Source organism: Monodelphis domestica, chromosome 5, assembly GCF_027887165.1.
Source record: "Monodelphis domestica isolate mMonDom1 chromosome 5, mMonDom1.pri, whole genome shotgun sequence".
NCBI lineage: Eukaryota > Metazoa > Chordata > Mammalia > Didelphimorphia > Didelphidae > Monodelphis > Monodelphis domestica.
In genome coordinates, this window is record NC_077231.1 from 138,090,124 (window position 1) to 138,116,988 (window position 26,865).

The window sequence follows — 26,865 nt, forward strand, 5'->3', positions numbered from 1 at the left end:
TATAGTTCATTTACATCCATTTTCTAGGATATCTATAGGAGAGATGGTGGAAACAATACTGAAAAGACAATCGGGAGATTTAGTTTCTAATCCCAGTTTTAACTCTTAGTTGCATGTTTCCTTCAATGAGTTGACTGACTTTTCTGGGTCTTTTTTCCTTCTTTATGAAATAAAGAGGATGAAACAGTTCCTATTAGGTCTAATATTCATCTTTTTCATTTGCCATGCTCAGGAATGGTAGAAAATTTTGAAGTTACTTAAGGGAACAATACCATTTTCTCAACAGACATTCTTTGAGCAAACTGCTTTAAAAGTAAGAACATAAATCCATGGGTAGATTTGGGTAAGGAGCAATCACTGAAGTACTATTATATGGAATCCAGTAGTTTGAGATGCATATACAAATGTTCAGAGAGAAGTCATAAAATTTCCAATATTACCTCAACCAAATTTATAGAAATAAATAAAAAAAAAAACAAGAGAAAATAGAAGCTCTCTATGTAAGTTGTGTAAGATGTATGTAACATGGTGAATAACAGGCATTTGTTTTTTATTAACAATGCAAGTAAGTCATCCTATGAAGCTTTGAATAAATAACTACCTATAATACTTCAGTCCTTTTCTAGGCTCCTGCAGTGTCTCCTTTGACCTGAAGGGCAGCCTACGTTCATGAAGATTAAGGAAGCCCTAGATACAAAGTTGGCACAAAGGAATAACACAGTAGCAATAGACCTCAGCTTTCCAAACATCTGCTAGACCTTCCATTGTAAAAAACAGAGCACCCGACAAAGATCTGACACACTTTTGTACTATTTTTGTCTTTTAGAAAGAGAGAAAGGAGTGAGGGAAACTACTAGTTTGGACCTGAATCTCACCAACTTTAAAGACAAAGTTGGTAGAATGGAAATGATGAATAGGTTAGGGAGAACTGATAGTGCCATCTTAAATCTTATGATAATGGTATGGAGGAAAACTGGTATAATGTGAAATATACCCTGAATTCAAGGAAAATGTTTAAACAAATTAAATATAGGATAGATAGGACCTCAAAGGCCTAAAAGTATACAGGCAAAGTTTCCTAAAGAGGTCTAGTAGATTCATGAGAACAAAATTCTGAACCCCTAAATGATTCAGATGTTGGGAAAAGATGGCTAAAACAGCTGCACAAAACATGGAAGAACAGATAACTGATGATGAGTAAAAAAGAATGTCATGGTCTTGAGGAACAATATTAATTAAGAATGATAAAATCCATAATGAGCTGGAGCTGCTGATGAATGCAAAGAACAAAAAAGGGAGGTGTCTTTTTAAACATTTTTGAGATTTTATTATGTGAGAATGTCTCCTAGGTTCAAATCGATACCTGAAGATTCTAAAGCCAATTTCTTCACAGATTTTTGCATCTAAATCAACAGATATTTGTTTGACAACCCTTTTCAAATTACTCTTACAAAATTTTAGAATTTTGAAAAATAAGTCAATTTCCTGATATTTTTAGCTTATTTATTTAATTAATTTAGAATATTTTTCCATGGTTACATGATTCATGTTCTTTCCCTCTCCTCATGCCCCTCCCATAGTCAATGAGTTTTCCTAATATTTCTAATTCAAATGAAAATTTTCATAGGGGTAACCTGAAGTGGGGGGAGTAATATTTCAGAAAACTGAGATGAAAATAAAAGGCATTGTATAAGGTGTTGTCCAGCAGCCCTAATATGAAAGGAAAGATATTTGATTATTTCTTGAGGGAAGGCCTGGAGCTGAGGAAATGGATAAGAATAGAGACTGACACCAACGCAATTTTAGCCAATGAGCGAGCTACACAGCAAGCCCCAGCTATCTAACTTCACAAGGACACTAGGCAGTTAGATAACCTTAAATCAACAACACCAGAGTCAGAAATGAGTATAGAGATCAGCTGAGAGAGTAACCTCTGATGGCTTGAGGTTAGGAGATTAAGAAGGAAAGGTCTTTTACAGAGATAAAGGAAATTGCATGAGAAAAGCTGTTCTTGGCCAGAGGCCAAGCTCCAGGTAGGAGAGGGACAAGTGAAAGAGATGATAAGGGGCTTCTGTCTGTGAGCTGCTCTTATGTATTGACATTGTGATGTAAAGGTACATAATACCTATTAATGAAGACACAGTGGATTGCCATTGGTTCAGGTATAAATTACAACAAGGCAGAGAAGTGGATTTCCTCAGCACAAAGAAACCTGAGTTAGAGCCTAAACCTTAGGAATGCTGGGATCAAAGGTCAGTACCTTTCTTGTCATGTGCAGGACTATGTATGCGCTTTCCTAATACAATCCTTCCAGATTGATCATCTTCCTTGTGCATACACATGGGTGGACTGTTACACATTGTAAGTCTGGAAAATCTTGACTACAAATATGGCTTCAGATAATTATTAGCCATGTAACTTTGGGCAAGTCACTTAACCTCTGTTTTGCCTCAGTTTCCTTAACCTCAAAATGGGGATAATAATAAGTCCTACCTTATTGACTTGTGAACATCAAATTAAATAATATTTGTAGAAAGTGGTTAGCAAGGTGCCTAGAACATAGTAAGTGCTACATAAATGCTTATCCTCTCCTTCCTCCCTTCAATTGGTAAGTAATTTTGTACTTGAAAAATGTTGAATTACACTAGTGTAAGTGAATGATGATATATGAATTAATATTGCATAAAATCTTTATCTCCAAGAATTGGAGAATAAGTTGTTCTGATGATTGATTAAATGTTCTCATTAACTAAAAAATAACAGAAACATGGGAATTGCTTTATTGAGTCAGAACTAAAGTTCATCCATCCTGGACCTTGGCTGCCAAAAATAACCCCAAAGAACATGCTGTGAGAATGCATGGTTCTTCTCTTGGATATTTTGGATAAGTCCAAATCTATTTTGAATCCTTTTATATCTCTTGCCAATACTCCTGGAGAGTTCCATAAGTTTATTTCTCATTATGTGAAGTAATTACCCCAATTTCCTAGATGGAGAATTCCAGACTTCACAATTTGTTAATTGATTTACAGTCAGTTAAATTATGATAACCTTCTTATCTGTCTTATCATGTGGTAAAATGTACCAAACATTAAAAACTATTATAAAATAACTGAGTAGGTTCTAGAGGAAGGGAGGTTAATTGTGTGTATGTATACCAAAGCATATGTTTGTATTTTAAAATAATATTTGCTTAATTTACAACATTGTAGTTTTAAGTACTTACATTAGCAGCTCCAAGAAGGATCAGTGTAGGTCCAAGTCCTATTGTATATATAGATCTGAGCATTATGGACACAAGAAACGGTCGTATACCAAAAGGTTTGGGGAAGAAAAACAGCATAGATGTACAGACTGCAACTGCTATCCAGAGGAGGACTGAGAACAATGGAGAGAGTGTACCTGAAAGATAGAAAACATTTTTTAATTAAGAAAGTAACAAGATAGTGTTATTTCATTCACTGTTCCATTTTTAATATATTAGATTGAATCAAACCACAGAATACTTTCATAACAATTTCAATCAATACTCTATATTAAAGAAGATTTTTTAAAAATTCTATTCTTACATTTATAAGATAACATAATTTCATGCTACTAACATTCATTGCTTAATGAAATTTCTATTAGGACTAAGAATTGATCAAATGAGACATTTTGCTCCTCTGTAAGGATGATTTGCTAAATATTTCTGTTATATATGTCTCATTAGAAGGCTTAATTTCAAACTCAAGATTAATGACAAAAATGTAGCCTATTGTGGGTGAACAATTTTAAAATATAAATTTAAAAGAATAAACTTATGATTATGGTCATATCTTCCTTTTTCTCTGATTATGGAACATAATTACAAGTAGTAAAAAAGTCTCAAAGTGCAGAGTCCCTCTTTAATAAAATACATAGGCAAATTTAATGATTTTTTTTAAGTGAGGAGGACAAAATATTTATTTTTTAAAAGCCTTACCTTCTATATAGGAAACAATACTTTTGGTTCCAAGACAGAAGAGTGGCAATGGGAGTTAAAGTGATTTGCCCAGGGTCACATAGCTAGGAATTGTCTGAGGCCAGATTTGAACGTAGGTCCTACTATTTCTGGGCCTGGCTTTCAATCCACTACGCCACCCAGCTGCCCCCAGGGTCTACTATTTGTGAAATCACTTGATCCAATTTAATCCTGACAGAACGATGAAATATTTTACCAAGAAGTCCAAAAGTGTCGACTGTCTTAAAAAAAAAAAAAGATCCCGCAAACTAAATTTGTTATTGTTAGTGTTAATTTTTTCCTTTGAAATGTAAACCTTAAAATTTCTTAGACTTATGAATGTTGGAAATTTCCCCATTGGGGAATTTCATACTGGAAAAAATTTCCTACTGATAGTAAGAACTCTATTGGAATGTGAAACCCCTTGGCACGGGAGGATCCTTCTCCTCCCTACTTAAGACTACTTTAGGACAGAAACCTTTTGCTAAACAATGGAAAGGGTTTTGACCTATGCTTAAGCATAGAACATGAAGTTCTTTGAGTCATGATTGATTTTAGAATTGATACAATAGAGATACTTGGAATGACAGAACCAGGTCTTGGAAAATACAATCTCCACCCTACTTAGCATAACAGGATTTAGGAAGGGCTGCAGCAAAGATCAAGATTTAATTATTTGAGAATATGACCTTCAACAGACATGTGCAAAGCCACAGACCTCTGGGCGGTCCTGGGTTAAACTAGAGCCACCATTGGCACAAGGGAGACATCGACAGTAATTGGTAGATGTGAGAACTGAGGGGAGGGAACTTAGATGGTTTCCTTAAAGATAGCTGGGTCTGAGGACAGAGGAAGAGAGTTTTTTGCTCTGAGAGGTTTTGCTCTGAGGAGGTTTTGCTCTGAGAGGTTTTGCTCTGAAGGAGTCTGGAGGTGGAGGCCCCTGAGACTGTTTCTCCATTTTGGTCACGTGAGTGATAGGGACTGATCTCTTTTCTTTGCCTCAGCTATCTAAGGGCTTGGGCCTTTGGCCCAGCCTAAGGAGAGGGGGTATTTAAGTCCTATTCCCTTCTCTCCCCTTTGTCTTTCTCTCTCTCTCTCTCTTTCTCTCTCTCTCTCTCTCTCTCTTTCTCTCTCTCTCTCTCTCTCTCTCTCTCATACCTTTCTTCCTCCGGTTTGTAATTAAAAACTCCAAAAGGTTGACTGCTGACTTGAGTTTTCATTTAGGAATTACATACCTGAATTCCTTGGCAACCTTAAATTAATATATATCAGTCTTTTAAAGTGATTTCGATATCACAGAAATCAGTATAATTGATTCATTAAAGTTTGGGTAAGTGAAATACATTGTTTTATATATATATATATAATATCAGTGCCTGATCTTTTCCCAAGTGCTAGTTTTACTGCCCTTATGAATTATAGATTCACATTAGGGAACAACATTCACAGCTCAGGCATGTGGCTAAAAGCTGAAGTGGGTCATGGCAAGCCAACCTGAGACCTTGTGCTATGATCCCTTTGGCAAAGGTCTCACCACCACCCTCAGCTCCCTTGGCTCTACTTCAGCTAGCCATTTTTAAATCTCATGGTTTTTTTTTAATATATACAAAGTGTTCTAGAAATTTATATGGCCAAACTAACTGCTTTACTATCACTGGAACTTTGGCATTCTGAGTTTCTGACACCAATGCTATCTAAACTTTTATTCTGAAGTCAGTGTTGATACCTCCAATGGGAAGGTAGGAGAATTTTGTCAGCTGTAAAATAGTGTAGGTTCAGATTTTTTAAGTAATGTTTTAAATTATTTTATTATTTTGGTCATGAAAAGAAATGAAATAACTTCCTGGGAAGGGAATCTAGCTACAGCATCCCACAGAGCAAATAAAGGCTAGGAAGAAGGACTTTCATTGCCCTTCCAACAAGACAATGATGCGTGATGATCATTTGTGGTTTGGGGCCAGGAAGATGTTAAATTTGTACCACTAGTGTCACGTTTAATCTCCCACTTTTCTGATGACACTAATATGAAGTGTGTCAATTTGTGCTAGTTATGATTTGTCGGCTTCTTCATAGGTACACATAAAGCAAAATATAAACCGTGACCAGCAATTCTTTTACTTTCATTGAGTTCATTGAGTATGGAAAGCTTTTACTGGCATGAACTGCCTCGGGGGACAGTAAGACCCTTGCCACCCAGGAGAGGTCCTCAAGCACAGGCTGGATGACCACTTAATCCCAGGAAGGTTTTAGAGGGTATTGATTTGTTAAATATGGGCTAGATAAACTGACCAAGCAATTTCACTGACAGTCCAGCAGGTCAGCATGATGACGATCAGAATGGTCATGAAACCTTTGTCAGAGGAAGAGGACTGCCAGGTCTTTAAGGTTGTCGGCTTTTCATCTGACTGCCTCAGGGTATAGATATGTATCTGAGGTAGGTTTTCTGTCTCCTTATGTATTTCTGCCATTTCAGCATGACAGTGAAATGAACATCTAAAATTTAGATACTTTAATTCTAGTGTTTCTGATATTTGCTGAGGAGGGACAGAAAATCTGGCATTTGGAAGCTCTTGAAGACAGTTTTTTTTTTCTGCCTTCTTTTGCACATACGTGTATATTTAACTGTGTAATTAAAACTTATAGTCATTCAAGCTCCAGATTTCTCACCCCTAAAATAACTTCTTCCAAGCAAAGATCACATGATCACTTTGAGATATGTTGTTGAGGGATTTTTGTGAGGCACAGGCTGGACTAGATGGTCTTGAGGTTCTTTCCAACTTTAAGATTCTGTACACTGAGCTTGTTTTAACCAAGTGATCTGGTCATTCAGTAATAAACCCTCAAAAAGTCTAGTTCCTCTATCAACTACTTTTAATTTGATAATATCTTTGATTCTTTTGAATCTTTTAAGATGGTAAATTTGCAACACATTATAATTCATAAGACATACCTATTTAATACCTCCTCTATTGGCATTATACATATAATTTCCCCCTTGGAATATAATGATATATAGGAACTATAGAATATATGCCCCTCTGAAGAAACTGTCTTATTTTTTTTAATTAAAGCAAATATGTAAGTTTTCCTCAAATCTCAGATATAAGATATTTTAAAATAACATAATATTTTGGAATTCTTGTTTTCCCCAGGCTTAGATAATATTTGTGTGATGACACTAGCACCCCATTCTCTCACCCCTACTGATATGTAACAAATTAATCTAGGAACCACAAACTTACACACATAGACTTTTGCATATATAATAGAGAAAAATGTAATCAAGGTCAGACAGAATTGGTAGCATACATACCATTGTTGTACAGGGATTTTCCTAAAGCACAGATCCAATCATGTCATACTCCTTGCCCCTCATTAAATAAACTTCACTGGTTTCTATTGCCCTTAGGATACAAATATAAAATGCTCTGTTTGGCAAAGTCCTTCATAACAGTCCTCTCTGACCTTTCAGTCTTCTTACACCTTATTCCAGGACATGTACTCTTCATTCCATTGTCTCTGGCCTCCTGGCTGTTGCACAAACAGGACACTCCATCTCTCAATTCTGGCTGTTCCCTCATGGTTGAAATGCGCTCCCTCCTCTATTCTATCTGTTCACCTCCCTGACTTCCTTTAAAGTCCCAACTAAAATCTCATCTTTTATTGGAAGTCTACCCCAATCCCTCTTAATTTTTGTGCCTTCTCCCATTAACTATTTCCTATTTATTCTATATATTTATTGGCATGCCATCTCCTCCATGAGATTGTGAGCCCCTTGAAGGCAGTGACTGCCTTTTACCCTAGTGCTTAGCACAGTGCCTGTCACATAGTAGGAGCTTAATAAATGTTTATTGATTGATGCTTCCAAATGAGCGTTCAGTAACTTTCTTCTGCCTGGCCCAGCAATAGCTACTGCTTCAGTGGGTACCATACTATCAGTTCTGCTTCATTACTCTCTTCGTCTTTGAGTAACAGAAGGACATCATTCAGCCTCCTACCCCTTCATCTCCTCAGCTTTCTCTACTACATGCATCTTAGCCTCTAGGGTTTCTGCCTTCTCTGGAAAAAGCACTTGCTGAGTAAGCTATTACTTCCATCAACAAACCTTTTCATAGCTTTCCTATTTATAGGAACACCTCTGCCTTCATAGCTCCTTCCATTTCATGTTAGGGAGATGGGGTAAAGTAGGATACAACTCAAATGATGGTGGTTGGGCAAATGTTCAGTTTGGACAGGGAGACATATGTCCATTTGGTATTTATTGTGCCTTGGCATTAATGTTACTTTTTGGCGATTAATACACATAAATACAAATAGCCCCCAAGGTATGCATATGGGGTATTAAATTCAAATCCATAAATAATAAAAATCCTAACGTCATTTTTGTCAGAACTGAAAACATTTAACATTTAAAGAAACAAACAAAAAAAAAACTTACCTTCATCACCATCATCTCCGAATGGATAGAAAAGAGCAACCGCTAAATTGATGAACACAGCCAAATTGAATGAAATGCTTCCCCAGAGAGATATGTGTCTAGAGAACCAGAACAGTGCAGGATTATCTAGAAGGAGAAAAATTACTTGTTAATAAGGAAAGCTGCTGCTTGGGTGGAGGGTGGGAGGAGATACAGGAGATCCTAATAGTGATGCAAAAAAAAAAGAAAAGAAAAACTGGAAATGAAACTTCAAAAAAATTACAGAGTGGCAAATTAAAAGGATGTTCAAAAGGGGACAAGCATGCAGGGAATTTCATTACTCCCATGTTAAATTCAGTTTGTACTTTATACAAGAAAAGTTCAAAGTTTCATAAATAATTTTGTTCTCTTCTTTATCTTTTGAATATTGATATTTAAGGTCATAAAATAAAATTCATATAAAAAGAAAGGCATCACTATCTTCTTCATCATAATTTTTCTCATATTCAATAAAATTTAAATTGACATCAGTTTTTAGATTGATTGCCCTGGGATGTCACTATTCAACTACACATTGTTCTTTTATGTTTATGTCTACAAACTATTACACAAATAGACAAAAGGATTTTTCAAACTCACCTAAAGTAGTATTCTATACACTCTTTTTTCCTTCACTATCACTGAAAACATCTTCAGCACAAACACCAATAGCAAACAAGAAAATGGTGATGAATTTGTACTACAATCCCATGTACTTTTCATTCCTTCTCCTATATTTCTATTTTCTGGAGGCTTTTAATTTCATAAAGATATAGAATTAGGAAGACCCGAGGTCAATCCCAGCCCCAGACATTTCCTAGTTATGTGATCCTAGGCAAGTCACTTAATCTGTATGGAAGTTTCCTAAACTGTAAAATTACAGATAATTACATTACCTACCTCTTAGGTTGGCTGTGAAGATAAAATGAGAACATGTTTAAAGTAACTAAAACCTACGCAATATTAATCTTAATATCAACATTTGGAATTATATGTAGAACTGTAAGAGATTTGGTAAAGTTTTACACAATATTAACAAAACACCAGGTCCATAGCACTAAGGAAACTATAGAAAAATGAATAGTTCCGTGCATGGCAAGGAAAACAACAATTCCTACTCAGTCTTATGTTGTATAGTAGTTTTCAGGCATGTCCCAACTCTGACACCATTTGGAGGTTTTCTTGGCAAAGATACTGGATTGGTTTGCTATTTCCTTCTTCAGTTCAATTTACAAATAAAGAACTGAGGCCAACAGAATTAAGAGACTTGCCCAGGGGTAAATGGATTTGAATTCAGAAAGACAGGTCTTCCTGATTCCAAGCCTGTTGCCACCTAGCTGCTGACATTCTTATGGTGCATGACTGATAGTACTGTGCTGAGAGCTTTACAGGTACCTCTTTTTGTCTTCACAACCCTGTAAGGTAGGTAATGTTATTATTTGAATTATACAAATGAGGAACTGAGGCAAATAAGGTTAAGTGGCTTGCCCAAGATCTATAGTAAATAAGTATCCGAAGCTGAGTTTGAACTCATTTCTTCCTGATTCCAGGACCAGCACTGATCCACTTAGCTGCCTAATTTTAACAAGTGAAAAACCTACATAATATTTTTGGAATAAACTTAAATTACTAAGCAGTAGTTAAGACTGGTAACAGGTAGTTGCCATTGTTTTTGTCAAATGTTGCTTACCTCTAAATAAAGTCTTTGAAAGCACTAATATCCAAGAATAGAATAGAAACACAATTAATGAATGATATCCATGTAAATTTAGGTCCCAATACTTCATCAAAGAAGAATGGAATAAATAACTGAATTGTGCAGATTTCTGTGTGGGAATGGAGAGTTTTATGGTGGCAATTCAACAAGTCATTGCCACCAAGAACTACAAAAACTATCTAAGGATCTCAGACTTGGTGATCAAATAAAATTGTGCAAGAAAAAATTAGGGATGGTCCAATAAATCATAGCAGGCTGCACATATTTATTGTCTGCTCTATTTAAGTATTTAGGAAAATCATGATCTAGTAACTCAAACTATATATTAAAACTTACTCTCTTTCATAGATTAGGAGATCTATGACAAGTCATTCTATAAATCTCAAAAATAATTTGAAGAACTCAATCAGTAAACTTTATAGGAATCAGAATGTTATCACAAACTGAATTGGTACCCACCATCACTCAGATAAAATATTGATTCACGAAAATTAGAGAGCAATGTTTGAAATAAATATGATCATCCCTAAGATGGATACATGAAGCAAAAAGCTTTCAAATGACAGTATGATCCAGAAGCATTTATTTAGTGCCTGTTATCAAGAACATTGGCTATATAAAGAGGGGCAAAAAAGCAAAACTACACAAAACAAAAATATTAGTCCCTGCTCTCATAAAGTACATAGTCTACTAGAGGAGAAATCATGCAAGCAATTATGCACAACACATGATTCAACTGGAAATGATCTCAGATAGAAGGCACTAAGATTAAGAAAGACCAGCAAAGACTTCTGGAAGAATGAGAGACTGTAGCTGAGACTTGAAGGTAGCCAAGGAAGAGAGGAGTTGGAGACTAGAAGGGAAAGAATTCCAGGTATGGGGAACAGCCAGTGAGAATGCAAACTAGAGAAACATGGCTGAGAATATAAAAATAATGTAGGAACAAGATGAGGTATATATGCATATATATGTATATATATATATATATATATATATATGTATATACCTGTTTTTTTATCTGCTACTGGAGTTATATACAGAGAATGAACTAAAATGCTAATACTTCTTTAAATATGAAAAAGCAGGGTTTAAAAAAATTCATTTGTTCAATAGTTTATAGAACATTTAATGAAAGAAGTATTAGCAATATAATAGCTTTGAACCAAAACTATTTTTATCTGAATCACATCAAAAGGATGAGGACCAGATAATGATAATAGTAATAATAATAGCCTTGGATATAGTTTATAAAATGGCCAAGTTCCAAAAGTAGAACAAAAAGACTCTCCATAGCCAACATCTGCATGAACTCAAGCAACAATATGTCAACAAAAAATATTAAACAATTTAGAGAGGGAGTCATGAGGATTTTTTTACATAGATGAGTGGGTTTATTATTGTGAGATAAGATCAATCATTGCTACCTGAAATTATCGAAGGATCAACCTCAGAGAACTTAAACAGATTGATCCATGCAGATATTTTAATGAAATGATAAATATTGCTATATTACTGAAGGATGCAAAAATCTACTACCTATTGAGTATCTAAAAAGATCAAATTGATCAGAATGAAACATCAGAACATCATTTTCATAAATTAGCAGGTAATAATAAGCAGTTGAAAATGTACAAACTTTGTGACATACCTGAAAAATCAATAAATTGTACCAGAATCAGAATATCATCACAGACAAAAATTGGTACCTTCAATTGACCCCCCCATAACCCTAACCCATCAAAATTTTAATATCAATTTTAGTAAGTATTCATAGCACAGTGTCCAGCATATAGTAGATGCTTAATAAATGTTAATTCCTATTCCTTTCTCCTTCTTAGTACTATAATAATGTCTATGAATCCTCTTCTTTCTTTCCAAGGATGGAACTGTTCATTTTTCTATAATTTCCTTTGTGTTATGGGCCCTATGTTTTGTTAATATTGTACAAATTCTTGCCAAATATTTTACAGTTCATCAAATAATTCTAAATGTTTATATTAAGACTGGTATTTCATAGTTGTTAGTTATTTTTAATATGTTTTTCCAATTCAGCTTTAGTTTCAAAAAGCAAATCTCTTGATATATTCATAAATGTATATGTTTACAGATATATTTATATATGTAATAAGATATTTGGAGTTGAATTCTTTAATTTAGAAACACGTTTACAGTAATTCTATTTAGGATAGATGATAATCGATTTAAGACCAGGCAGTATTATAGTGGGTATAAATTACCTCCCTGATAAATGCCAAATTGTATATAAATCATCCTAGGCATTATTGCACCAATGGCATATTTTAAATAGAAAATAGTTTTCTGTGAACAACAAATACTCTAGCATTCTGCTTTTTATATTTGCCCCATATGAATAAGACTAGTGCAGAACTAAGTAAAAGCCTTTGTAAAGATAAACAATGGTACTATATATGTTCTGATGTTTTTGGACAGTTTAATCAATAATTATAGAAATGATAATAAGTTGCCTTTGATATGCCCTGGAAATTGTTGCACATGCTTTTTGTTCCTTGGTCAATATATTGGTTTTTAATGTATTTGTATATTTTTAAAATAATAATAGTTTTGATTTTTTTCTTTACAATTTATAAAAATACAATCACCTTAGTCTCTGATATGTCCAAATGCATGGTTCTGCCTCACTTCCTAGCTACTAGTTACAAACTCACCAGCACTATATACCCCAATCATCATCATCCCTACTGAAATGTTGGACTTGATTCCTAGAACCATGCTGGCTCTGAGAAGCAATCTTTTATCTTATCTTTTTGGACAGCTAGGTGGCACAGTGGGTAAAGCATTGGATTTGGAATCAGGAAGATTTCCCTCCTTTCTTGCTTCCCTTATTTTGTTGACTTCTCCCATTAGAATTTAACCTGTTTGAGGGCAGGTACTATTTCAGTTGCTCACATTTTCATTCCTAGCACTTAGCCTCATCATTTGGTAATAGATATGTCATGTCTTAATTTAAAAAAAGGCAGGATCAGGTTTATGTCTGAAAGGAAGTTGGTAAGGGGCCAGACTAGTAATTCATAAAACACTGTAAAGAATTTGTGTCAGTATTTATGCATCTTAGGTGGTCTCACCATTTTCAAAATTGTCAGATAAACTAAGGTTTCAGTGATTGTCCTTGATGTAACTGCTCCATTGTTTAACACATTAATAATACCTAAGCTTTCTGTCGATTGTCTGAGCCAACTTACGTTTTTGTTGTGCTAGATTTTCTGCAATCATAAAGGTAATACAATTTTTTTCATATTCACCTTCAGGAAATTCCCTCTCGCCTATAATGTCTTTGTTTCTTTATATTTTTCAACCCCCTTCAGTAAAGTTTTTTTTTTTTTTATTGATATTGTATATTTTGGCCTTTGCAATAGTTTGATTCTTGTATTGCCCTGACCTTTTAACTTTTGCTTTTAATTGCTGATAAAGGAAATTCAGAATTTCTGGTATGCTTTTAATTCTACATTTCTTTCCACATTTTTCACTATTTAAGTTTTCTTTGACATAAACCACCTGGATATTGATGCAATCTTCCAATGTCTTTTCTTAGATTCTCAATATTTCTCTCATGTGGTTTCTTGGTGGTGTTTGATACCGGTCCTTATGGGTATTCCTTGATAGTTTTCTCTGATATACCTTTTTTCCCACTTTTTTTTAACCATGTAAGTGACAGCTGCTGTCAAACACATTAAAAAAGGACATTCAGAATTCTAGTCCAAGTATACTCAACTCCTTTTCCAAAATAATTTCAGACCTCAGGACTATTTTTAATCAACTCTTTTGTTATTGTTTCAGAGGTCTTCAACTCCCTTCTCTTCTTTAGTAACTACTCCTTAATTTCATCTCTTTTTTAATCTAATAAAGGTTTAAGATTGAAGTCACTTTTATCATTGCCTTTCACTATTCAGCACTGTTGTGTGACTTAGAGCTCAAGGTACCACTGACAAAAAGAATTCTGAAATGTTTTGTCAGTAATTGGTAAGATCTAGTTAATGTTTTGTTATAACATTGGTGTACAAAGATATTACTTATGAATTTAATCCATTTTGTGTACATTCACAGTTTGCCTGATTTAGTGGTCACTACACTATAGTATTTCCAGCAGGTAAGATATTAGTATTTTACATAAGTTCATAGAAAAATTTCAATCACACACACACACACACACACACACACACACACACACACACACAACCAACCATATTGGGCATCATTCAGGGTTTTTGTCAGTTCTTAAGAGTTAACTGGTAGTTTTAGGATATACAAAGTACCCTTTACTCCTTGTTTGCCCCTTTTTTGTGTTGTCTCACCCTTTAGATTGTAAGCTTCTTGAGGTCAAAAACTGTCTTCTTATTAATTGTATCCTTGGCACTTTGGACAGTGCCTAGCACATAGTAGGCATTTAACATTTATTGGATTGGTTTCCCTTATGCTGAAATTACTTGTCTATCAGGACATTAATAGAGTTATTGTCATTATCTTATTATCTTTTTTTCAGTGAGTTCAAATAAAAACAGTCCTAGAACAAGTTATTATTCTCATATTTAATGTTCTTTATGCCCTTTTGTAGAGGTGGATAAGGTAATTGCTTTTTACAGTTCAATATATTATAATTCATCCTCTATAGGCTCACTGAGAGCATATGTGGTACAATATCAGTAGCATATAGGTAACAATATTTTCCAATATAATTTTTTCTGTTAAGTTTCTATATTTTGAAAGTTTTTATTCCATGAAACTTAGAAACCTTGAAAATTTGGGATGGCAACATATTAAAATATCTTTAGATGTTTAAGAATCAATATTATGTTCAGGTAATTATGAACAACAGTTTGAGTTATAACAGTCAAGTTCTTGTATAGAGATCTCTGGGATATTTTAATGTCTAAATTTGCAGCATAGGGATTTCTTTGTCAGTCTGAAAGATAATGAGCTTCTTAGGCATAATTATAGCTATCAAATCATGTCTTGCTAGTATTTGATAGGTACTAAATTATTACAGCCTTTAGTAACTTGTTGCACAGTTTTTAAAATTTCATCACTGAATCTACATTGATCAGTACCAGGATCCTTAAGAGTAAGAATTCTGAGATTTCTGGTGTCAGTGGCCTGATTCTAATTTGTCTTCAAAAACTCCTCTCTACAGATAAATCTTCATTTGAGAGGCAGAAAAATATAGTAGAAAGTGTTCTAGATTTGAAGTAAGTCCCTAGGTTTAAAACTCTGCTTTGCTCATCTCTAACTCTGGTGTTAATCTGTTTTTTCATATCTCATTTTTTCCCTCATCTATAAAAAAGGAGTTTGAGTAAGTGTTCTAATTTCCCTTCTAGTTCTAAATCCAGGAAGTTAGAATCCTATGACATAATGACTGTGCATGACATGTTGCTCATGGAGGACCTTTTGATTCAGTTTTTAGATCATAATATTGCATAGGCTCTATCCAAAGATAAAGCACTTCCAATTATCTAATTATCATCGTTGATGTTATTTCTATTACTGAGATGTTCTAGAGAAATCTAAAACAAGTAATTAACATAGATAGACACATGTACACAAAATTTTCATTAAACAAAGTTTTACATGGGATAATATAATAAGGAAATGGTCATACATTTTCAATTCAATGAAATGGTATGAAGCCACACACAAGTTTTACAAACTTGGTAGATTCTCTGTGGAGGATACATAGAAGGGTAGGGATATAAATTGAACAGACTGAGAAGGCATAAAAGGCTTCTGATCTATACTAGTGGAAGGAATACCTAAATTCATGAGATCATAGACATACATAAGTATTTAAGTTTTTTATAATCAATAATCCAGCTATTTCACTTTATCTGGCTACAATTATACATTTTAATATTTGAATAACTTGGTTAGTTACATATAAGTTTAAACAGACAAGCACTTGGAAAAAAATTTGGAAAATTATCTCAATCACAAGAATACAGAGGAAGACTTTACAGGCTCTTTTTCTTTATTCTAGTCACAATTAGTTAATGACCATTCAAGACCTATTCAGTGAACATCAACTATGCAGCTGTTCATCTTTCTGTCTGACAATGAAATATACAGCTGCTACTTTGCAATACATAATATTTACAAAACTAGGGGATTGCAGCCAAAAGACTATCTAATTAGTTAGTTTCACGTTTTCTCTCTTTTTTCCCTGTAGTAAGTGGCAGGTGTCTCCATTTTAGCAGTAATTTATATCGGACTTATAAGAAATACAAATTTAAAACAGGACTGTTGCCATGAAACACAATTAAATGTATTCTTGTCATATATATTTATAATGTAATAATTTTATTTCATTAATTAAAATACTTACTCCTGATTTTTTTCTGCCATTTCATTTCATTGTAAAGATCCTCAGTCTGTTGGAAAAAGTCATTCACTTTGCTTCCTTGTTCATCTCTCTCAGTTGTGTTGAATACACGACTTTTGGATTCTCGAGTGAGGTATTCACATATATTTGGAACAGGAAAAACAATCTGTTCCATAGTTCTATCATGACGAACAATCTGAAATATAAATTTGTGGTATTCTTATATTTCTCAGCAGTTGAGCCTGACTCAACTTTGCTTCTTTTAGTCTGAGGATATATAATATATGCTCTCAAACTGAAGAATTCCGTTATATAAAAGATATGCCTAATATTTTATTTTCCCCATAAAATATAAACTTTGACTTCTAAATCAATAAGAATGAATACTTTTCATCTTTTCTGAATTAAAGTTATGTTTTGGAAGTCACATACTTATTGTCTCACTCTGACTCAATGAAGAGGATTACTTTAAAAACAACAGATAAGGGGGGAATAGGATGATGTTCAGAAAACATAGCCATTGTTCCTTGAAAAGTTTTGAAGATTTTTAGCAGGTTATGTATAAATTTAACAATTATTCCACTAAATAAAATTCTTCATAGAATTCTGATAACTTTTTCAGGAATGGGAACTTTATGGTGCCTCTACAATATTTGGAGAGAGAGTTTACATTATGAAGCTTCACATTTTTATATCTAGAATTATAGTTAGCCTCAATGACTTTTCTCTATATATGTGTACAATAGGCTTCTAATATCTGAATTCTGCAGTTTGTAAAAAAAATGCTTTGTTTTGTTATTAATTGCATACTCAAAAAGAAAAAAACTCAGTCATTAAAAAAAGATCCCCCAATATAAAAGCTGTTAAAGGGATTACTTTCCAATAGTGTGACTTTAACTAATCACTGAAGGATTCTACCCATAAAATCTTCTATAATGGAAAAGTACCATTTATTGGATTTCATTAAAATATGAAGTTTTAATGTCATGTTCCAAAAACTAATGGCTTTCTAGATATCATAGCACTTAAATTTGACTTTGCATTAAATTTATCTTCATATTAATTTGATCATTCCTATGAGTTTGTGTATCTTCCTCAGTAACTGACCTAACACATTCCACAGAGTAGATGCTTAAAAAATACTTGATTCACTCATTACACAAAAAAATTAACTCAGCCCTTATCATCTGCAGACTATTGTGTTCAATGCACAAAGGAAAATAAAATATTTAGATGAGATGATTTCTGCCCTCATGGAGCTTCTAGTCTAACAAGAAGAGAAAAAAAAAACATACTCCAGTCTTCATAAAAAGACTGCTATGAAGTAAATAAGATAATTTATATGGTGTTTTGAATCTCTAAGAAATGTTTTGTAAAAGTTTCATTATTTGAAATAAAGTGCATTTTGTTATATTCTTTGTACAACATAAACTCAGGCACACATATGTATATTAAGGCCTCATTAATCTTGACCTCCCTGATTTGGAATCTGGTAATTCAGACAGGGACTAAGCTAAAATTCTGATAATGTACAATGCAGAAAAGACTGGTAAAAACAACATTTCAAAGTTATGTTTTATACTCCTAACGGAGAAGGGGTGTTTGTTTTCATGTATTACCAAAGAACTTTTGAAAGGTTAGAATGTTGGACTAACAACAACGATTTGAGAGTGATAAATGCAATGCTTACATTTAATTTCCAAAAATTAATTCTGCAGAGCATAAGACTGAAGACACACTTGACTTGATAATAGTTTATGTGAAAAAGACCTAAGTTTTAGTTGACCACAAATTCTGTATTTGCTAAAAGGCTAACATAATCTTAGTCTACATTAGTAAAACTGCACTGAGTAATTTCACAAGAGATAATGACAAATGGGATGCTATATTCAAGTATGAGATTCACATCCTAATAAGATATTGACAAACTAGAAGACATCAGGGGCAAACGACCAGAATGTAGAAGTCTGAAAATCATACTGTTTAAGTAAAAGTTGAAAGAAGTGATGCTGCTTAGCTTAAAAACAAAATGATGAAGGGGAAAGATGTTAATGATTTTCCAATATTTAAAGGGCTATACTTGGAGTAGACATTTTTTACATAAAATTCCAGATAAAAGAAATGAGACCAGTGGAGGACAGTGCTGTGGAGGTACATTTCTGCTCAGTATAAAGGATTTTTTAAATAATTAGAGTAGTTCAAAAGTAAAATGTCAAATGGAGAATTCTTTATCACTGGAAGCATTCAAGCAGAGTTTGAATGTTAGTGCCAGGGACTCTTGCACTGAGTGGCCAGTTGGAATAAGGTTTCTTTCAAATCAAAAAGTTGAATTTAGATTCAAAGATTCTGTTATCTATAGTCAAAAGACTTATGTGATAAGCACATCTTTTTTTCACTAAATTCATTAGAACAGTTCCCCAAAATATCTCCTCTACTAAGCACAGTAATAAAACCAATAATCATTTTTCTTTTAAAATGTTATTATGGAGAATTTTATTGGTTCAAACTAATTTCCCTTGATAATCTAAATGGATTCTGTTTCCAAAGGTGTAAAAATAAATTAAGTTGAGGAAGTTTTATGCATTGGACTAGATGATCCCTAGTAGACTACCTCTGAGAATTTCTAAATCTTTGCATTTGTGGTATGAAATTGAAAACTGAACACTTATTTCTCTTATTCTCTTCTTTTTTGATACCAAATGGAAACAGCATTCATCATTTAGATCCTAGAATGCCAAAAAGGCCATGTTTCTCAAAGAGCTCTGAATCTTAGACTTTTTTTGATGAACAGATATTTTGAATTCCAATTTTCTTGCCTCCAGGAAGAAAGGAAAGTTATTCCTATCTTCCTGGAACTTTGCAAAGCACAAGTGACCCCAAGTATAGCCTTCCTAAAAAAAATGGCATTAACTGTGTAGATAAAAAAGAGAAGTATATGTTCCTTTTTAAGCCACTGGAGAACACTTATGGGAGACCCTGTATTGGAAGCCAGAAGACTTGGTTTCAAATCCTAATTCTGTTATTTACTCCCTTTGACCTGGGGCAATTTACTTTATATAGATGAACCTTTATTTCTACATTTATCAGGTAAGTGGGTTTCACTAGATACCTTTCATTCCTCAGGCCTCCAATCTATCAAGTCTTATATTTAGCACATAAAATACCCACTGATGTGAAACAAATATTTAGATATAAATGAAGAATAGTAAATATTGATTGCTCTTTTCACTTTTGTCAAACTAGCTTTGCTAAATGATGTCAAAATGATAGTTTAGTGACTAAAAATATATGGTTCTCACTATATCCTCTTTATGTATTGATGTTCTTTTTTATATGTTTTTAATGTTCTTTTTTTAATATATGTTCTTTTCTTCTGCCTTTAAATGTCTGACAGCCTTAAGGTGAGGTAGACTAGAGCTAGATATTGAATACTGAAAATGGAAATGTTCAGTTAATCCAAGATCATGACACTAGTCTGAAAATATTGTTAGTCTTTTTTCTGTTTCCTTCACTTTGAAATTTATTTGTAAACTTTTTGAATTCTAATTTAATAAAGGAACTACCACTATGTGTTTAATATTTTCATCAATTAAAATGCCTCCTTTAAATACTATTGCTCTGCCATTATTGTTTCCTTGGAAAACTTTCTAGTTTATAACATTAAGGGCTAGGAAAAAATACAATCCTCATATTTTAAAAGTATATACTCCTATTTTCCATATATCATTTTCCCAGGATTTTCTAGTATAAATATGCATTAGCTAAATAATTTAATTCTACTTAGCTTTCCTAGAAATATTTGAAGATGTTCTAAAATGGAAAATAAGATTGTATATATTATAGTTGGTCTCATGCAAGAAATTATAATACGTTACTTCAATTTGTGCTGTATGGTTAGCATAGTACTTTAAAGCTTCATCTCCTTCTTCTGGATCGGACCCTGGTTTAAGCATCTGCTGTAATGCTTTATTATGGCGAGCCAGCTAGGAAAAAGAATGAAAAAAAATTTTCAGTTTATTTCTTACAGATTACAGTGGTGAATATTGAAGCATATTCTTTTTTTTTAATTGTTATATCATCACAATCTCTAGCAATCTATTTCTCTCTGCAAAAAAAAAAATCCAAATCTCATACCAAAGAAAAATAATTACAGTAGGTCCTCATATCCAAAGGAGATATGTTCCATGATAATTACCATGGTTGGCTAAAACTGGCAGGATAAGCACACACTTGTTGACCTCATATATGACGTGATTTTTATACATGTGTATTGTAAAGTTTACTTGATAAATTAAACACATAGTAAGACATCATCACCATTAAACACATGATATTAAAGCACATTATAAAGTACTGTTCCCCCTTATACAGGAGAGATACTTTCTATGATCCTCAGTGGAAGCCTGAAATCAGACAGTTGTCACCTTAACTTTTAACACTTATATTTACTTTACTTTACAATACAATGTTCTCTATCTCCCAGATCCAGATCCTCAGCTTAGCAGCCTCTCACTGCCCCTACCAGCCACAGGGCAGAAAGTGTTGGCAAAATCAATCAAACATTAGTGCAAATGTGCAGGCAAGTACAAGAGAAACAAATGGAGTCATCCAAATGAAAAGTGCCACCATTCGATGGCAACCTATTCCTCTAGGATGAAGTTTCTAAACTTTTTTTTTTTTTTTGCATCATGAATCCCCTTGGCAATCAGGTGTAGCCTATCAAAATAATGTCTTTAAGTGCATAAAATACAGAAGATTAAAGGAATCTGTTGTACTGAAATAAAGCTAACTAAATAACTTTGAAAATAATTTAATAGGCTCAAGTTAAGAACCTCTTCTCTAGGACAAAACGTGGTTTTGTTTCTACAGGTTAATGTTTTAAACCCTTCTCAGCTGGCTGCAGCCTCTTCCTCCTGAGATGTTGCACATAATCTCCCTTCATACACTAAATTCCAGCTAAACTGTCCTGCTTGTTCTCCAGGAAACCTGGCCCCCATCTCCTGCATCTGTGCCTTTTCTCAGCACTCTAACCACCCACCTGAATGTGCTCCTCCCTCGCCTGTGCCTCTCACAATCTTACAAGCATATTTCAAGGTCCAGCTGATGAGCCATAATCCTTTACTAACCCTCCCAGGCAGTAAGTACTCCCTTCCTCCTCCTGTGTTACCTAGGTTTACACATTAGATCCCTCCAGAACAAAAGACTCCTGGAGTACAGGGGGACTGTCTTCTAGTTTGCCTGTCAGCACCTAGCACCCTGTCTTAGGAATATGAGGTGCTCAACAGAAGCATTACTGAAGACATTCAAAAGCATACGCAGCTGGTTTTTATTCTAAATGTCATTGGTGACTTTGGGTTTATTTTGTCCAGTTAATTCCCTGTTATTCATCCCCCAAAAAGAGTCTTTCCTTATGAAAATAGAAGTTATGTAAAACTAACTAACAACAGATTAGGTCTTACAGCATGTGTGACATTTTGCAACCACAATCTGCCACTTCTTTAGCAAGAGGAGGGAAGGGTATTTCTACATCCTTTGGAAGCAAGGCTGGACATTGCATTTAACCCAAGTTCTTTTTAGTGTTGTTGTTTTGTTATTGTAACTATCTTGTTGGCTGGCCCTCTGCTTCTGTTCTCACTCATGCAAATAGTGTTTTAAGACAATTTCAAAAGATATATTTCAAAAATGTTTTGAGTGATAATAATGCAATTGGATTATTCTTGTTGATGCAACCTATAATGAAAACTACCAAAGAGTTGACTGCATCAAACAATATAGATTGGCCATTGTTCTTAGGTTTCTGAAGTTTTGAGAAATTGAGGGCCAGTATGTGTCAGAAGTGGAAGCTGAACACATTAGCTTGAATCTGAGACTCTCTATCTCTTTTCCTATGACTTCTCTCAAAGTAAATACATAGCTTCTTGTGTCTGAGATTTTCTGCCCATTATTACATGATGTTTCAAAATAGACTCATAGCCTGCTAAAGCTGATGAAGACATTAATCTGAATTCTATCTTACCTGTTTTTTAAAAAATCAATCTTGTTATTTTATAGTAAAATGGTGTGTCGGCAAAAATTATTGCAACATTTTTACATGCATGTATACAAAAAAAGGAGTCCACCTAGCTTAGTGGGCTAAGCATCTGATCAAAAATTTAGTGTCATCACATCCTATTTTGTATCTACTTATAATTTGTTTTACCTGGTGTAAATGTGAGTTTGAGCAGGTGATTTAATCTAGATCTTTCTTTCCAGCTCTTTGAAAAAAGGAAAAACCAGAGTAATGTGGTCAAAAATCAGATAATGGAAAGAATTATCACTGAGAAATAAAACATCACTCACAATTTTGCAAGCCAAAATATAAATAAAATTGCTGTTTCATAGATGGAATGCAAAACAACTTTGCTCCTTAGGGATTTTGAAATCAGAGAATTAAGTAGAAAACTAATTGCTTCCATGTTCTAGCTAATTTGCACATAACCCAATGAATAGCTCTAACTTTGAGCAATCGAGTTATACATATATTTTAGATATATAATATTTGAAGCTCTAAAGAGTATACTTTTAAATAGAATATTTCAACTAGAATGATTTAATACTTTATACCAGGGAAAATGCATTTTCTAAATGAGGACTCCTTAGCTAAGCCACATTTTTCACCTGTCAACTGTTATGTGTCCTTTATATTACATTATGTAAAAAAAAAAAAGCCTACTAGTACTTGAAGAAAGTAACAGGACTATATCACTCTACTCTTTGGAATTCAAAGTTGAAATCATTTGGCAAGTTACAGTAATGTAGAAATGGCATGTCCATGGAGAGTGGCAGAGTGAGAAATTCAATTTAAACCCTAATTAAAAACTGACAAGCAGCTAATGAAGATACTCAATGATAGGCATCCTATGAAACCTAACCCTATTACTTAAAATGACCCTAATAACTGTACTTGGAATTAATGGCAATCACTTTAAGACATGGTCTGGAAGACTAACCAACAAAGAGTTTCAACAATTAATTTTAGCAGTGAGAGATTGAACTAAAATACAGTACTACATGTTAGAAAGAAGAAAAATTCCTGGAAAATTCTAAATCTTAGAAAATCTTGTCATTTATACTATTATCATTATAATCCATATTACAAATAAGACAAGCCAAGTCTATATACATTTATTAAGATGTTAAAATATGCCAACCATTTTGCTAATATCTGGAGAGATGAAGAAAGGCAAAATAGTCACTACCTTTCAGAGGCTCACATTCTAAAGAGGGAAGCAACATGGAGGGGAGAAAAACTATATATGTATGTGGATATGTATGTAAATAGCCAGAGATTTATACATGGTAAATTGGAGGTAATCTCAGAACAAAGGCACTAGTGACAAAGAGGACAAACTGAGGCTTCTTGCAGAAGGTAGAATCTTGGCTGAGATTTGAAGGTAGCCAGGGAAGTAAGGAGATAGAAATAAAGGGAAAGAGCATTCCAGAAATGAAAAGCAGACTGTAAAAAAGTTTGTCTGTTTCAGAGGACAGAAGGAGGTATATGTAAGGGATTTTACAAAAGCAAGATTGGCATGCCTTGGCAACAGATTAGATACAGTGGGGTGAGAGTGAGTAATATGGGATGACACCTAGGTTTCAAGCCAGGAAAGCCTGGGAAGATGGCAGTGATCTTGATAGTAAAATGGAAATTCAAAAGAGAGAGAAGGTAGTTCTATTTGGACATGTTGAATTTAAGAGTTCTATTGGATATCCAGTTTTAGATATGTAAAAGGTAGGTAGAAATGTGAGAGTGAAGGTCAAGATAGAGGGTAGGGATAGATAAATAGATTTGAGAATCATATACATAGAAATAACAATTTAATAAAGGGATCTAAGTGGAACAGTGGATATAGTGCTAGGCCTGGAGTCCAGAAGATCTGAGTTCAGAGTCAGACAAAAACACTCACTGTTTGGCTCTGGGTAAGAAATATAACTTTTGTCTGCCTTAGTTTCCTCAACTGAAAAATGGGGATCATAATAACATCTACCTCACATGGTTGTTGTGAAAATCAAATAATATTTGTAAAGCTCTTAGCACAGTGCTTAGCATAGAGTAGGTTCTTAATAAATGCTTTCCCTCTATTCTTTTGTTCTAATCTATTGGAGATAATGAGATCACCAAGTGAGATAGCAAAGAGGGAAAAAGGAATGGTGTCCATGACAGAGCTTTGGAGGATACCTATGGTTAAGGTGTGACCTGCGTAAAGATCCACAAAGGAGAATGAGAAAGAGTACTTGGATAGGTAAGAGGAGACCCTGGAGAGAGCAATGTCAGGAAAACCTAGAGATTAATATTAATACTAGCATTTACCTACTATGTTAAGGTTCAAAATTGGAGTTTTACAACAACTCTATGAGGTAGATTTTATTTTAATTTTTTTTTAATTTGGAAAAATTTTATTTAATTAATTAATTTAGAATATTTTTCCATGGTTACAAGATTCATATTCTTTTCCTCCCCTCCTCCCAACCTCCTGCCATAGCTAACATGCAATTCCACTGGGTTTTACATGTGTCCTTGATCAGAACCTATTTCCATGTTGTTGGTGTTTGCATTAGGATGTTCATTTAGAGTCTGCATCCCCAACCATATCCCCTCGACCCATGTGATCAAGCAGTTGTTTTTCTTCTGTGTTTTTACTCCCAGAGTTCTTTCTCTGAATGTGGATAGTGTTCTTTCTCATAAACCCCTCAGGATTGTCCTGGATCACTGCATTACTGCTAGTGAAAACATTACATTCGGTTGTACCACAGTGTATCAGTCTCTGTGTATGATTTCCTGGTTCTGCTCCTCTCACTCTGCATCACTTCCTGGAGGTTGTTCCAGTCTCCATGGAATTCCTCCAGTTTATTATTCCTTTGAGCACAATAGTATTCCATCACCAACATATACCACAATTTGTTCAGCCATTCTCCAATTGAAGGGCATCCCCTCATTTTCCAATATTTGGCCACCACAAAGAGCACAGCTATGAATATTCTTGTACAATTTGTTTTCCTTATTATCTCTTTGGGGTACAGACCCAGCAGTGCTATGGCTGGATCAAAGGGCAGACAGTCTTTTATCACCCTTTGGGCATAGTTCCAAATTGCCCTCCAGAATGGCTGGATCAATTCACAACTCCACCAGCAATGAATTAGTGTCCCTACTTTGTTGCATCCCCTCCAGCATTCATTACTTTCCATAGCTGTCAGGTTAGCCAATCCGCTAGGTGTGAGGTGATACCTCAGAGTTGTTTTGATTTACATTTCTATGAGGTAGGTTTTAGAAGGAAATTTGGGCACAGAATGGGTAAGTGATTTACCCAGTCACACAGCTAAGTAAGTGACTATGGTAGGACTACAATTCAGTCAGTTCTTATTCCAAGTCCTGGACTTTACCACTTAAAAAATCAATTAAATAACCATAAATTGAGATCCTGCCATGTGGTAGGTACTGTTCAACAACATTAGTTGATGCAAAAATAAAAATGAAACACTCCATCTCAAAGACTTTACATTTTACTCCCTTTCTCTGTCTTTTAGACAGTGTAGTATAATAGTCAAAGATCTGGCTTCAGATTCAGGAAGATCTACACAGTTACGTGTGATCCTGGGCAAAGCACTGATGCTCTCAGTATCCGAAGCAACTCTTTCAGATTATAATTGTCTTTTCATTACAATCAAGTTTACCAATATATTGTTCTTACATCACCAAAATTTCTCCCCATATACTCTCTGTAAACGTTCATTTAAATATTGTTGCTATAACTTTAAGGTTGTTGTCCCAACAGCCAGGTCGTCTAGTTAACATGGAAGAATTGAACTCTATTAATATTGATGTTCTCATTACAGATGAAACCAGAAGACATCAGGAAGCTGAAAGTAAATGAAAGAATGTCTTCTTTGAAGAGGGAAATAAAGAGTTGAAAGAGTTATGCACAAAGGCAATAAGCCAAGAGAATTGCCAGGTTAGAGTTCAAGCTAATTCTTATACATTAAAAAGGAGTAAAGTCAAAAGATTGTTATATTACATCACAATCAAGAAGGCAGTGGAGGGGAAAATGAGACTAAGACAGCAGAGTGTGAGATCAAATTATTCCAGATCCTCCAAAGAGCCTTTATAGATGAAACGGAAGGCTACTACATAGATGAAAAATAGAATAGCCTTTCTATAAGAAACAATTTGCATAACCACCGACTATAGATCTAATATACTATGGATTCTAACATCTCATTTACAGAAGCTTCTATCTGAGGAAGTAAAAAAAAATATTCCAGATATTAAATCAGTACTAGACTTAGTACACAAGAAGAAATCTGGGCTAGAGGTGACACAGTTTTGA

At 34.1% G+C, this 26,865-nt stretch overlaps 1 protein-coding gene and 1 long non-coding RNA gene across 4 annotated transcripts in view; one reads left to right on the forward strand and one right to left on the reverse strand.

Annotated features, from left to right (window-relative positions):
- ITPR2 (inositol 1,4,5-trisphosphate receptor type 2) overlaps positions 1-26,865 on the reverse strand; it is a 561,528-nt gene that overhangs the window by 91,271 nt on the left and 443,392 nt on the right. For both annotated transcript variants that reach the window (XM_001363065.4, XM_056799421.1), the window contains 4 exons: positions 20,380-20,487; positions 16,508-16,700; positions 8,421-8,546; positions 3,227-3,402 (listed from right to left, as the gene is read on the reverse strand). In XM_001363065.4, coding sequence (XP_001363102.1) covers positions 3,227-3,402; positions 8,421-8,546; positions 16,508-16,700; positions 20,380-20,487 — 603 coding nt within the window. The remainder of the gene's footprint in view (positions 1-3,226; positions 3,403-8,420; positions 8,547-16,507; positions 16,701-20,379; positions 20,488-26,865) is intronic.
- On the forward strand, positions 1,918-26,539 carry LOC103097118 (uncharacterized). Of its 2 annotated transcripts, XR_008912216.1 has the most exons (4): positions 1,918-2,252; positions 6,291-6,416; positions 21,486-21,641; positions 26,375-26,539. It is a non-coding gene; the product is annotated as an uncharacterized LOC103097118 (long non-coding RNA). The 2 variants fall into 2 exon arrangements; XR_008912217.1 differs by lacking the exon at positions 21,486-21,641.